Raw genomic sequence first — 15,171 nt, forward strand, 5'->3', positions numbered from 1 at the left:
GAGCACAAGCAGGGGGAGTTGCAGGCAGAGGGAGAAGCAGGCTCCCCGCTGAGCAGGGAGCCTGATGGACTCGATCCCAGGACCCTGGGATTGTGACCTGAGCTGAAGGCAGACACTTAACCGACTGAGCCACGCAAGCGTCCCAAATCACTATGTTCCTTAAATGTCTGCTGATTCTTTTCTGTCTGTACTGTTTTAAACGGGAAGCTTTACATACCTTGCTCTAATATACTGTCTGGCAAGCTTTAGTGTAGAGTGGTAGAGTGACAGGTCATCCTGGGTGTGAGCTCCTATCCCTACCTGCACTTCAATTATCAGGATGAAGCTCTTTCCTCCAGGGGCATTCAGTTTTTCAAAAGGGGGACTCGTTTAATCTTTCTAGTGGAGCATTTATAGCTGCCAGCTTTCCCACTACGGGGCTTGGAATCAGACCTCTCAATATGTACACTTCTATTTAGTCCCCCAGTTTTAACCTCAGTTTCAGTGCTACCTTTCAGTGTGCCTGATGCTGCATGGGCTGGGACTCCTTTTCAGCTTCTACCAAAAAAAAAAAAAAAAAAATGAGAACAGAGTCTCCTGGCTGTGAGGGCTGGAGGGTGGGGTAAAGACCTTGAGTTCTAACTGCTCCTTCCCTAAACATCCGTGCATGCAGTCCTCTTTTAGCCTGCCTCGCCATCGTCTTCCTAATACCTCATAGTAGTGCCTCTGTAGGTACCCAGTTGACCCTCCCTCTGCTGTACCAACTCAGCTACCACTCCACCATCATCTTATCTTCCAAAATGTCCAAAACTCTCATTATTTATTGTTTCTGCTTTTGTTGTCCTTTTTTAAATTCCTTTGCTGTGAGTTTAGGTTTTGGGAAGGAGAAGAAACAGATGGAAGTGGCCAAAGTCTTACAGGTTTTATTTTCACGTAAACACCAACATTCTTAGTGCTCCATGGTATATTCTGAAAACTTGCAAACTTGCCTTTACCATTCATCACCTCATGGTGTGAACAGATTACTCTATTTTTGTTTATTGCACATAACTGGAAATTCTATCATTACCTACAAATTGGGTTAAAATGAAAACCTACATAGGAATGTTGATTTGCTGGAGAAATTCAACTGTTTTACTTTTGAAAATATTTTTCATGAAAGAGTAGTAGATGCACTTCTTCAGAGTCTTTAAAATAATAGTTATATGGTTAATCATACTGTTCTGTTGTCTTACAGAAAGGAGAAAGTTGGCAAAGCAGCCTGAAGTAGTTTCTGTTGATGAACTCAAAAGTCTGTTAATACTCACAAGGGAACGCTTTTTAGATCATTTTGATGCCTTTATTCCTAAAACAATTCCAATAAAGACAGACAAAATTAAAACCTCCAATATATTAAATGGTAAGTTTTTTGTAAAATACTGGTTCTTTTTGTATGTATTTCTCATCATTTAAACATTAAAAAATTTCTGTCACTTCTTTCATTAAGCATGTTTAATATAATTGTTTTTGAGCAGAGGGAGAAGCACTTTAAGGTGATTCCTCTTACTAATTTTACTAAGCTCCTAGAATGGGCAGATTTCTATTAAGCCATATTTTCGTAAGATGAGAATAGTAGAACCCACACAGTAAGTTGACTATAGTTAAAACTACCTACAATAAGATGCTCTGCATTTGCCATTCATTGTAGCAGGAATGGTCACCAAACTTCACTGAAGAAGCAGGAAATCATTTCTATATTAACTTGCAACTCTTTGTCTTTTCCTGGTTCCTATTCTTGTGATGTATTTGGATACAGTGAAGCTTTACAAGATCTAGCAGGAAAGCATTTTATGATTGCCTGGCATTTTAAATGTACAGGGTAATTTTTTGTTTTTATTCCATGAGAATCATTTTTATTCCATAGGTTAATAAGAAAATGACCAAAGAGTCAAGTTAACAGTAATGTTTGTGGGGTGCCTTTCTCTGTTTGACACCATAAAGGTACACAAAGAAGTAAAAATTTGGATCCTTGACTTTCAACAGGTTATGATCTGTTTCAAAAGTAAAATATAAATACGGCACGCAGTGCTGTTTCAAGAGCCCAGGCTTGGGGGCCGGCGAGCCAGGGCTCAAGTCTGAGGTTTGCCCCTTGTTCCCTGAGTGTCGTCGGGCAGTTATCCCACCTCTCCCTGCCTCTGCCTCCTCATGTTTAAAATGGGCTTAATAATATTACCCACTCACTAGGGTTATCGTGAGGGTTAGACGAGTTGATGCATATAAGAACACAGTAAATGCCAAAGAACGGTTAGCTGTTTGTATTATCATGATCGTCATCATGACGTATCAGTACGAATGTTCAGTAACAGTGCAGAGTAATCTGACAGCTGTTGGAGACAGTGCAAGGTTACTTGTAAATGGGGGCATGTGTTCAGTAAATGAGAGACACAGCTTCTTGGTTGCAGCCTGGGCTCTGGAGCTGGACTAACAAGGTTGGATGCGGCTCTGCAGCCTACATGCTGTATGACTTTGGGCAAGTTTTCTAACCTCTCTGAGCCTCAGGTTTTTTTTTCATCTTTAAATGAGAGATGACATAGGTTGTTATAAGGATTAAAGGAATTATTTATAAATTGCTTAGAAAGTTGGCTGGTGTAAAGTGCTATATATATGTTTTTAAATAAATGAATGTGAATTTAGAGAAGAGGAATATAACTAGTGTAGGATAGTCACAGAACACTTTGTTAGGAGTGAAGGCACTTGGCTGTAGGCCTTCAGTGATGCATAGGATCTGGGTGGAGTGGAGAAGATAGGATTTTCCAGAGGGTAGAAGCTGCATACCCAGAGTCATGGAGGTGAGAAAGGGCAGACTGAGATCCAGAGAAGAGTTGGCTTACTCAGAGAATTTGTGCTGGAGGTAACAGTCACAAGGTAGGAAGGGCTGTGATCATTGCACGAGTTTTTCTGTAAGTATGGAAATGTGTCTTACAGTTACTCATACAAAGTGAAGTCCTAGGACACTATTAACACCCTGAGCTTACAGGGGAGCTCATCTTAAAATGTAAATCAGATTATATCACTCCTTTGCTCAAACCCTTGTCATTGCTTTCCATTGTACATAGAATGTGTCATCCTTAATATGGCTTACAGAAACCCTAAATGATGTCCACCCTCACACTGATTCTGGCTTCCTCCAGTGTCACATTTCTGTTTCCTTGGTGCCCCAGTCTTTCCATTCCTTGAGCACGTCACCTTCCTTTCCACCTCAGGAACTTGACACACATGATGTCCTCTTTCCGGAATACTTTCTCCCAGCCTTTACCTGATTAACTGACAGTCATTCTTCAGATCTTGACTTAAGTGGTACTTCCTCAAAGAGGCTTTCCCAGACCTTCCTCATTTTAAATTGTTTCCAGTGGTACTCATCTTCTGTATCTTTCTTTAAATTATTTTTCCTATGTTAAATTATATACTATAGATGTAATTATTTATTAACTATTTGTCTTCACTGTGAACCATATGTTCTCTGAGGGTAAGGAGTGTGCCTACTTGCTTTCTCCAGTGCCCTAGAGCCTAGTACCATACCTGGCATATAGGAGTTCATTCCTCCCAAAATAATATTGAACAAATGAAAGAAACCCTGAAGATTTCTTAGAGCCTGAACTGAAATTTGACAGGTTATACATTTGAACATAACTCCTAAGAATGAAGTTGTAACATCCTTTGTAGCTTTTGTTTGAGTAAATACATCTAGATGCAAATTTTACAGCAAAGGAAGCAATAAGGTCAATCTTGTTTCATATTCTGATCCCATTCTTTAATAACCATGCTCATTAGGAATTATTGGCAATCATCAAGATTATTGTTCTCCTTTCTTGTGTGTGTGTAAAAACTCTAGCACTCTAGCATGTGTAACATGAAAATCAGCATGGAGAAAATGTCTTGATCTAACCATTTTCTATACTCATAGCCACAAAATTGCTAAAAACTTTCACAATGCCAAATGTAATATCTGAACTCAAAATGCAGCAACTGTATCCTTTACCTCAGGCCACTGGAGCACATAAACAACACTGCATAAATGAGTTTTCTAGGTAATTTTATAAGATCACAGTTTTATTATTTCAAATATTTTAATAAGAATGTTCTAGGGGCGGCTGGGTGGCTCAGTCTTTAAGCGTTTGCCTTCAGCTTCGGTCATGATCCCGGGGTCCTGGGATCGAGCCCCTCATCGGGCTCCCTGCTCAGTGGGAAGCCTGTTTCTCCCTCTCCCACTCCCGCTGCTCGTGTTCCCTCTCTCGCTGTGTCTCTCTCTGTCAAATAAATAAAATCTTAAAAAAAAAAATCTTCTAAAATGTGCTTATAATTCTTACTTTATTAAACAGAATATGACAATTTTAACCTTTTCTTTGTGATTGTAAGGCTTTGTGTATGTAAGGCTATGATGGCCTGTATTACTATGCACATATTATCACCTGCTGTATTACTTCCTTTGTGTTTGGCTTGATTTGTGTAGGGCAGGTTTTGAGTCCCTATTTCCCTACTGCATCGCTTTCATTTCTTTGTTTCTCCTGTAAAGTAAAGCACTTAAAAAAAACAAAAACAAAAAAAAGCAATGTTCTTGGTTTCTCAGAGGCCCTTTTTGTGCTTTTTGGTTGTCAGCATGTCCTAGTGTCCTGACTGCCACATAAATAAAATACTGTGTCTTACTTTACTGTAAGAATTGTATTAAATTATTACCCAAAAGTACCTATGAATGTTTGTCCATCCATTCCTTACTATTTAGCCTATGTCATTTATATTTATGTAAATTGTATAGTCAACATTAATAATTAATTATATTGTAATATTTAGAACAATTAATGTTTACTTTTATTTAACATGACTTGTGTTCTTTTGAGTTCTCAGCATGTAACTGTTCAGATCTGCTAATGATATTTGCTTTATACTTTTAGTGGAAAGCCATGTCAACATTAAAAAGTAGATTATTTCATTATAAAGTTTATCGCTGTATAAAATAGTATTTCACTACCCTTATTATGAAATGGGAAGTGGTATATTTGGATGGTGTTTGGTGGGGCAATCCAGTGTAGTCATTAAAGATATTTTAAAATGTTCAAGGTTAAGTAGTTTAATGAATAAAGGGAAAATAACAAGCAGTTGGCTTCAGTTTTATGTTTAAGTGTTTTCTTTTTTGTATAAAAATTCCTTTACCAAATCATCATTTTGTAAGACTTCAAAGTATAAAATGGTATTTTTGTCAGAATTAATGGTTAGTCAGACAACTAATGTCCAGTAATTTTCAGTTAATTTATTAGAATAGGGTGTAATAGTTCAAAACAATATTAAAAACCAGATAGTTTGGGAATCCAAAAAGTAGTACAGTTAGTAGTTTTGCAGTGTTAAAATACTTTGGATGTACTAATAATTCATAATGCAAATGGAAGCTGTCCCTTTATGTTTTTGATATGGATTGTAGTGTTATTAGTAATTTCAGTTCATTGCAACATACTAGCTAGAAGGATAAACACACTATGATATAAAATATTTAATTAGTGAAATAACATTTAATGTTAGTGATTTACTTGAAGATGTATATGTTAAGGCATCTTACATTAATGGATAAGTGAAAATTCTAAGGTAACCTTTATCTGAGAACATCCTATGTTATTTATTGTATTATTGTACTTTTGAGAATGAAGTAATCTCTTTTAAAAATATGAACTTTTCTGTATAATGCTGCTAATTCCTGTTTCTGGTATGAAAATCACATAGTATATCCAATATATTCTCCATAAAATTGCCTCCTTTTCATTTAGCACTAATTTCTCACACACACACACACACACACACACACACACACACACACACACACACAAATAGGCAAGTTACGCTTTTATTCCACAGGAGTCCTCATAGTGCTAGTTCATTTTCTGAATTCTAGCTCATAACTTGTATTATGAGGAGACAGTAATATAAACAAAGCTTAACAGTGATTTTTTTTTCATTTCCAAAAAACTTCAATGGCATTTTGCACAGTTTCGGCCATCAGAGATATCCTTAATAAATGCCTGAGGTAAGTATTGCACAGTTAATCCAACACGGCTTTATATATACATATATGCATGTGCACATGGATGGATGGATCTGTCTACATGTATATGTTTTCATATAGCAAAATTCAATATGTTAATAATTTTCAGTACTTATGTAGGTTTCTTTCACTTTTAGACACCAGTTCAGTGGAACCTACTTCTTCAAATCTAATGGAAACGAACCCTTTGGAATGGCCAGAAAGGCATGTTCTTCAAAATTTGGAAAGTTTTGAAAAAGCTAAACAAAAAATGAGGTAATATTTAAATAGCTCAGTATTTTTAAATGGGCATTTTTTTTCTTAATTCTTACGTCGTGTTTATGAAATATAAGTATTTTCTAGCTTTAATAGGAAATAATATTTCCTATATTAAAGGAATACATGCATACTGTAAGTAGATAGGTAGATAGAGCATTACAGAGTAGGAAGTTGAGAAAACATTGCTCTTCCTCACCTGCTACTTACACTTTTGTGTGTACATAATCATTGTTAACATTTTAGTGGATCCCTTTCCAGACTCTCTCCTGCTCTATGTTCTGGGTGTTAGAAGGTGGAGGAGAGACAGTAAAGTATCCTTTAAACTGAGAAGGCACTTGGAAATATAAAAATGAAGCAAACCATTCCATACCTTCTACACAGAGTTTTATTCAGAGTAACTTACTGACGGGGTTTCAAGTGGATGACAATCCAGCACTGTGCAGCTATTCTCCACAAAGTCTGGACCTTAATTTACAGATTTTATAGAGTGAGGGGATGGACAGAGGTCACTGTAGTGAGGTCAAAGGGTTTAACAGATCTGGTGGAGCCATCTGTGTGCCAGAGAGGAGAAAGGGGAAGAAACTACGCTGTCTCTCCTAGTTAACCTAAACAACTTTAGGGACGATCAGAACAAGCCTTTCCACATCCTGGTTAGGGCACACATCAACCTCCAAGGGGCCTGGAACACGTAGTCCCAAGAGAGGTCATTGCATGAACGAGACGGAGGGCCAAAGATGGAGTCAGTGTTGTCAGCACTCCTACATCTGGGATATTTTCTTGACCTGTGCTTTCATCTTTTAAGTTTTTTGATAGTCATATTTTAAATTCCTAATAATTTTTTTTGTTCTCAACTCTGTTTTTTCATTAGCAATCACTTCTTTTATTAATAATGAGAATTCAGAAGATACTAAAAGGATGTTAATTGGGATCTTCTTTTAACTTGTTTTCTCTGTTCCTTAGATGATCTCATTATCCTTGGATCTGTTCTGTTTGTTCCTCTGGTGTTTTTTTCTTATGTGTAGCTTTCCTTCCATGTCTGATGGTCCTTGATTTTTACTAGGTTGGAATTTAGTATGAAGCTGCTTTATATAGGTAGTTGGTGTTTATTTTCTCTCTATATGTGTAGTCATGTTTCTCGCCTGGTCTCATTTGAATATCGTGGGTAGGGAGAGTGGAGCGTACCTAGTAGACTTCACTTTGGGGCACATATGGGGGTATCAGAAGGTAGGCAGCCTTGGTCCTTCACCCAAGACTGAAATAACAGGGCTTTATTCTGGGGGCATCAGCACGGAGACTGGGACAGGCACCTAGTTCTGGATCTTCAGAGAGCAGTTTCTCTGTTTTTCACTTGGAGATAAAATTGCAGGGATAGGGGAGGTGTGGGAGGGTGATACTTGAACAACTGTTCTAGTAGGGTTCTTAAAATACATTGCCTGATTTCTGCCCATTGTCACTCAGCCCATGTGTAGAGTCTCACGGTGGCATTGTGTGATGGGAAAAAGATTCCACATTTTTTTTGTAAGTTTCTCTCTCTAATTCTCATTTACATGCTTGCTCTAGTTTATCCCTTTTGTTTGTTCCATCATTTTTTCATCTTTCATTTTTCAACCTTCTTATGAATTTAGTGTCTGGTACTTCATCATTGTGATTTCCATTTGTTTGAGTGGAGAGGTTTATGTGTATGATGTTTAATGCACCACCATTTTGAACTAGATTGTTTGTCATTCATGGTCTCAATCAAATATCACCTTTCTCTTAAGCCTTTTATAAATGTTACAACTCAGTGTTCTCTTTCTTCATTAAGCACCCAAGGACTATATCATTACTTCTTTCATGAAGCTTATTTTATTTCACCTTTTTTTTTTTTACCTCATTCTACATTGGTATATCTATCTCCTTTTACTGTCCTTACCTCCTTTCTCCTACTCAAATCATACCTATATTACTAAATTATATGCAGTGATTATGAGTCTATACATTATCATCAGTGAACTCTATTTAGTATCTTCCAATGATATTTACAGAGTCAATGCTCAAATACTTGAGAGTACGTCACAGTATGGGGAGATATCATTGAATTCTTGGTTGGGAACAAAAGTTACTTTGCATATTTTCAGAATTTGTATTGTGTTAAAATAGGCTTAACTGGAGAATTAAGGATGCTTTACATAGTGAAATTCAGAAGTCATAAGAATTTGGTTTTGGAAATAATGCATTATATGTTTAAAAAAAGAGGAAGATAGTAGGAAGGGAAAAATGAAGGAGGGGAAATCGGAGGGGGAGACAAATCATGAGAGATTATGGACTCTGAGAAACAAACTGAGGGTTCTAGAGGGGAGGGGCATGGGGGGATGGGTTAGCCTGGTGATGGGTATTAAAGAGGGCACGTTCTGCGTGGAGCACTGGGTGTTATGCACAAACAATGAATCATGGAACACTGCATCAAAAACTAATGATGTAATGTATGGTGATTAACATAACATAATAAAATAAAATAATTTGGTTTTGGACAAACTCACCCATTGTGTGACTTTGTTGCCTCATCCGTAAAATGGAGATAACAATCCCAGTTCTACTTCAAAGTTGTCAATGCTTAATGAGATGTGTGAAAAAATACTTTGTAACCTTGCGAACACTGGAAAAAGTAAAGTGCTATTATTTGATTGATTGATTGATTTTAAAACCAAGACATAACTTGGTGGTGTAATTTATCACAAACTGTGCTTTGAAATTGCTTTGATATCTTTGTGTCCAGGGTCCTATATAAATGCAAATTATACATGTCCCCAATGCACCTAGCCTATAAAATGATTGGGAGTAATATTCATTAAGAAACCTTTGTGAATCACAATTAGAGAATAGCTATATAGAAATTAAATTAAACTCATAATGTAGTTCCTACCCTCTTGGAGTATGAAGTTCAGAAAAAACATTGGAGTATTTTCTTGTTTGACTGTTTTTATTAGATTTATATTTTCAATTTAAAAATAAAGGAGGGCGCCTGGGTGGCTCAGTTGGTTGGGCGACTGCCTTCGGCTCGGGTCATGATCCTGGAGTCCCGGGATCAAGTCCCGCGTTGGGCTCCCTGCTCAGCAGGGAGTCTGCTTCTCTCTCTGACCCTCTTCCCTCTCGTGCTCTCTATCTCTCATTCTCTCTCTCTCTCAAATAAATAAATAAAATCTTTAAAAAAAAATAAAGGGGACAGGAGGGGGAAAGGGACGCACTGTTGGTACATTATTGATCTTTATAGAAATAGAAGTCTAAAACCATAATGTCAACATTTTAATCATATAATCACCAATAAGTATGCTTGATTGGAGTGATTAAATAATCAGGAAATAGTATTAATAGAAAGCCATGAAATTAATTTTCTGTGCAGGTATTTAAGCTTTGGTGACAGAGCAATAGCATGGTCTGACTCAGTGCTTGATAAAACCATTACCATTCTCTGAAAGTAAAGTATTTTCCTTTTTCCTGTTTTTAAACTTCCTGTGAGCTTTTTGGGTTTACAGAGTGAGAGTGTAGATAGAAACAATACCTAATTCATAGTCAGTCTGGTTCTGTCATTTTAAATGGCTATGTCACCCTGAGCTTGTAATATAAACTAATGTGTGGTAGTATCGTTATCTGAAATTAGTAAAAATTCTTTTCTAGGTTTGGTATGCTGACTTTCACTTTAGAAAGTACTTGTTTTCAGGTGTTCATTTTGAGATAAGACCTGTTCTGTCTTTGTCAAGGAAATTTGTGAGGATTAAGAACATATTGTATCTAAAGTAGTTTGAGAAGTATGAACTCTTATATATATTTCAGGTATAATAATGATCCAGTGCGTATTCATAATGTTATAATCATGGCTAGGAGAGACCTTGGGAGAGATTTTTGATTACTCTCTCATTTCATGGTTGTGCTTCAAGTAATCTTTCAAGTTCATAGAAAATTGGAACATTCAGTCTCTACCATCAAAATTTATGAGATTGGGAGGAAGGAGGGATGGCAGAGGAGTAGGGGACCCTATTTCAACTGGTCCCCGGAATTGAGCTGGATATCTACCAGACCACTCTGAGCACCCACGAAACCAGTCTGAGATGTAAGAAGATCTGGATCTCTACAAACAGAATATCGCAGGCGATTGGTTTCGAGGTTCAAAGCAGGGAGCCATGATTCCGCAGGCAGATATCAGAGGATAAATGGCAGTGGGAGGGTGCCTGGCCATGGGGATCCTACACCGCCAGTGAGCGACAGCCTCGTGCGCTGGGGACGGGGCACAGACTCGCAGACCGGTAGCAGCAGGGAAAGGACTTTAGGGTAGCCCTCGGGGCGGAAACCCGGAGCGGCGGGGTCCGGCATGAGAACTGGGAGCGGCTGGCCGTTTTAGAAGCACAAAGGGCAGAGATGTGCCCCGACCTGGAGGCAGGACTGGGGGCGCTGCAGAGGGGCGCACAACCCAGAACGTTGCAGTTTATAGCAGCACGGACAGAAACGGAGACGGTGTGGCCTGGAAAGCTCACTGAAGAACAGATTGCGGTCTCTCTACTCTGAGGCAGAGGGTTGGAAACGGTCTCTTCTGCTCTGACTCACGGAACAGACGCGGAAAGCCCCCAGGGAAAGCCACCAGAGAACAAAAGCCCCCAAAACTGATTCCCGCTGAGCGCATCCCCCACCACAGGGCAGCAGGGCAACTCCGCCCAAATAGGGTTGCCTGAGTAACAGCGTGGCAGAGCCCTCCTGCAGAAGACAGGCTGGGAAAACAAGAGGCCAGCAACCCTAAGGTCCCAAGAAAACAGGTGCATCTTGCTTGGGTTCTGGTCAATAATTTGGACTCTATACATTCCCTCAGCCACCCATCAACAGAATGATTAGGAGGAGGAGCCCCCAAAATAGAAAAGACTTAGAGATTATGACTTATGCTGCAGATTTACAAATGGATGCAGATATAACCAGATGTCGGAGATGGAATTCAGGCTAGCAATTGTGAAGACAATGGCTAAAATGGAGAAATCAATTAATGGCAACATAGAGTCTCTAAGGGCAGAAATGAAAGCTGAATTGGCCGAACTTAAAAATGCTATCAATGAGATCCAATCCAATCTAGATAATCTAACAGCTAGGGTAAGTGAGGCAGAAGAACGAATAAGCGACCTGGAAGACAATATAATAGATAAAAAGGGAAAAGAGGAGACCGGGGAGAAACAACTCAGAATCCATGAAAATAGAATCAGAAATAAGTGACACCATGAAGCATTCCAATGTCAGAATAATTGGAATCCTGGAGGGAATGGAGAGAGAGAGAGGACTAGAAGATGTATTTGAGCAAATCGTAGCTGAGAACTTCCCTAATCTGGGGAATGAAACAAACATTTTTGTACTAGAGGCAGAGAGGACCCCTCCCAAGATCAAGGAAAACAGGCCAACACCCCGGCATGTAATTGTAAAACTTGCAAATCTTAGAACCAAGGAAATCATCTTAAGGGCAGTTGGGGGGAGAGATTCCTTACGTACAGAGGGAGGAACATCAGAATAACGTCAGACCTATCCACAGAGACCTGGCAAGCCAGAAAGGCCTGGCAAGACATATTCAGGGTACTAAATGAGAAGAACATGCAGCCAAGAATACTTTATCTGGCAAGGCTTTCGTTTAGAATGGATGGAGAGATGCAGAGCTTCTACGACTGGCAAAAACTGAAAGAATATGTGACCACTAAGCCGGCCCTGCAAGAAATTTTAAGGGGGGTTCTATAAAAGGAGAAAGACCCCAAGAGTGATATACAACAGAAATTTACAGGGACAATCTATAAAAACAACGTCTTCACAGGCAACATGATGACCATTAATGCATATCTTTCAATAATCACTCTCAACATGAATGGCCTAAATGCTCCCATAAAATGGCACAGGGTTGCAGAATGGATAAAAAGACAGGACCCATCCATATGCTGTCTACAAGAGACTCATTGTGAACCTAAAGATACATCCAGACTGAAAGTGAAGGGATGGAGATCCATCTTCCATGCCAGTGGACATCAAAAGAAAGCTGGGGTAGCAATTCTTATATCAGACAAATTAGATTTTAAATTAAAGTCTGTAATCTGTCTATATCATTCTTAAAGGGTCTATGCAACAAGAAGATCTAACAATTGTAAATATGTACGCCCCCAACATGGGAGCAGCCATCTACATAAGCCAACTGTTAACCAAAATAAAGAGTCATATTGATAGCAATACATTAATTGTAGGAGACCTCAATACTCCACTCTCAGCAATGGACGGATCATCTAAGCAGAAAATCAACAAGGAAACAAGAGCTGATACGCTGGACCTCATAGATACTTACAGAACATTCCACCATAAAATAACAGAATGCTCATTCTTCTTAAGCACACATGGAACTTTCTCCAGAATAGACCACATACTGGGTCACAAATCAGGTCTCAACCGATACCCAAAGATTGAGATTATTCCCTGCATATTCTCAGACCACAATGCTTTAAAACTGGAACTCAAGAAAAAATTTGGCAGAAATTCAAACACTTGGAAGCTAAAGACCACTCTGCTCAAGAATGTTTGGGTCAACCAGGAAATCAAAGAAGAACTTAAACAATTCATGGAAATCAATGAGAACGAAAACACATCGGTCCAAAACCTATGGGATACTGCAAAGGCGGTCCTAAGGGGGAAATATACAGCCATCCAAGCCTCACTCAAAAAAATAGAAAAATCCCGAATTCACCAACTAAGTCTACACCTTAAAGAACTAGAGAAAAAGCAACAAACAATGCCTAAGCCACGCATTAGAAGAGAAATAATTAAAATTAAAGCAGAGATCAATGAATTAGAAACCAGAAACACAGTAGATCAGATCAACGAAACTAGAAGTTGGTTCTTTGAAAGAATTAATAAGATCGATAAACCACTGGCCAGACTTATCCAAAAGAAAAGAGGAAGGACCCAATTTAATCAAATTTTGAATGAAAGGGGAGAGATCATGACTAACACCAAGGAAATAGAAACAATTATTAGAAATTATTATCAACAACTATATGCCAATAAACTGAGCAATCTGGATGAAATGGAGGCCTTCCTGGAAACCTGTAAGCTGCCAAGACTGAAACAGGAAGAAATTGACAACCTGAATAGGCCAATAACCAGTAAGGAGATTGAAGCAGTGATCAAAAACCTCCCAAAAAACAAGAATCCAGGGCCTGATGGATTCCATGGGGAATTCTATCAAACATTCAACGAAGAAATAATACCTATTCTCCTGAAGCTGTTTCAAAAAATAAAAACAGAAGGAAAGCTTCCAGACTCACTCTATGAGGCCAGCATTACCTTAATCCCCAAACCAGGCAAAGACCCCATCAAAAAGGAGAATTTCAGACCAATATCCCTGATGAATATGGATTCCAAAATCCTCAACAAAATCCTAGTTAATAGGATCCAACAATACATTAAAAGGATCATCCACCATGACCAACTGGGATTTATCCCTGGGGTGCAAGAGTGGTTCAACATTCGCAAATCAATCAATGTGATAGAACACATTAATAAGAGGAGGGAGAAGAACCATATGGTCCTCTCAATTGATGCAGAAAAAGATTTGACAAAATACAGCATATTTTGCTGATTAAAACTCTTCAGAGTATAGGGATAGAGGGAACATTCCTCAAGTTCATAAAATCCATTTATGAAAAACCCACAGCGAATATCATCCTCCATGGGGAAAAGCTTAGAGCCTTTCCCTTAAGATCAGAAACACATCAAGGATGCTCACTCTCGCCACTATTGTTCAACATAGTACTAGATGTCCTAGCAACAGCAATCAGACAACAAAAAGATATAAAAGGTATTCAAACTGGCAAAGAAGAAGTCAAACTCTCTCTTTTTGCAGACGACATGATACTTTATGTGGAAAACCCAAAAGACTCCACCCCCAAATTACTAGAACTCATACAGCAATTCAGTAATGTGGCAGGATACAAAATCAATGCACAGAAATCAGTTGCTTTCTTATACACTAACAATGCAACTGTAGAAAGAGAAATTAGAGAAACGATTCCATCTACAATAGCACCAAAAACCATAAGATACCTCGGAATAAACCTAACCAAAGAGGTAAAGGATCTATACTCTAGGAACTACAAAACACTCATGAAAGAAATTGAAGAAGACACAAAAAGATGGGAAAATATTCCATGCTCATGGATCGGAAGAATAAACATTGTTAAAATGTCTATGCTACCCAGAGCAATCTATACCTTCAATGCCATCCCGATCAAAATTCCAATGACATTTTTCAAAGTGCTGGAACAAACGGTCCTAAAATTTGTATGGAATCAGAAAAGACCCTGAATCGCCAAGGAAATGTTGAAAAAGAAAAACAAAGCTGGGGGCATCACGTTGCCCGATTTCAAGCTATATTACAAAGCAGTGATCACCAAGAAAGCATGGTCCTGGCACAAAAACAGACATATAGACCAATGGAACAGAATAGAGAACCCAGATATGGACTCTCAACTCTATGGTCAAATAATCTTTGACAAAGCAGGAAAAAACATGCAATGGAAAAAAGACAGTCTCTTCAATAAATGGTGCTGGGAAAATTGGACAGCCACAGGCAGAAGAATGAAACTCGATCATTCTCTAACACCATTCACAGAGATAAACTCAAAGTGGATGAAAGACCTCAATGTGAGACAGGAATCCATCAAAATCCTAGAGGAGAACATAGGCAGTAACTGCTTTGACATTGCCCACAGCAACTACTTTCAAGATACATCTCCAAAAGCTAGTGAAACAAAACCAAAAGTGAACTTTTGGGACTTCATCAAGATAAAAAGCTTCTGCATAGCCAAGGAAACAGTCAACAAAAC

The 15,171-nt window shown here is 38.5% G+C and overlaps 1 protein-coding gene across 5 annotated transcripts in view; it reads left to right on the forward strand.

The window, feature by feature from the left end:
- The window catches only part of LOC113935318 (MDM2 binding protein), an 84,115-nt gene that overhangs the window by 48,781 nt on the left and 20,163 nt on the right, over window positions 1-15,171 (forward strand). For all 5 annotated transcript variants that reach the window (XM_027617130.2, XM_027617140.2, XM_027617150.2 and 2 more), the window contains 2 exons: window positions 1,217-1,378; window positions 6,184-6,301. In XM_027617130.2, the coding sequence (XP_027472931.1) occupies window positions 1,217-1,378; window positions 6,184-6,301 (280 nt within the window). The remainder of the gene's footprint in view (window positions 1-1,216; window positions 1,379-6,183; window positions 6,302-15,171) is intronic.

This window comes from Zalophus californianus, chromosome 4 (assembly GCF_009762305.2).
Source record: "Zalophus californianus isolate mZalCal1 chromosome 4, mZalCal1.pri.v2, whole genome shotgun sequence".
Classification (NCBI taxonomy): domain Eukaryota; kingdom Metazoa; phylum Chordata; class Mammalia; order Carnivora; family Otariidae; genus Zalophus; species Zalophus californianus.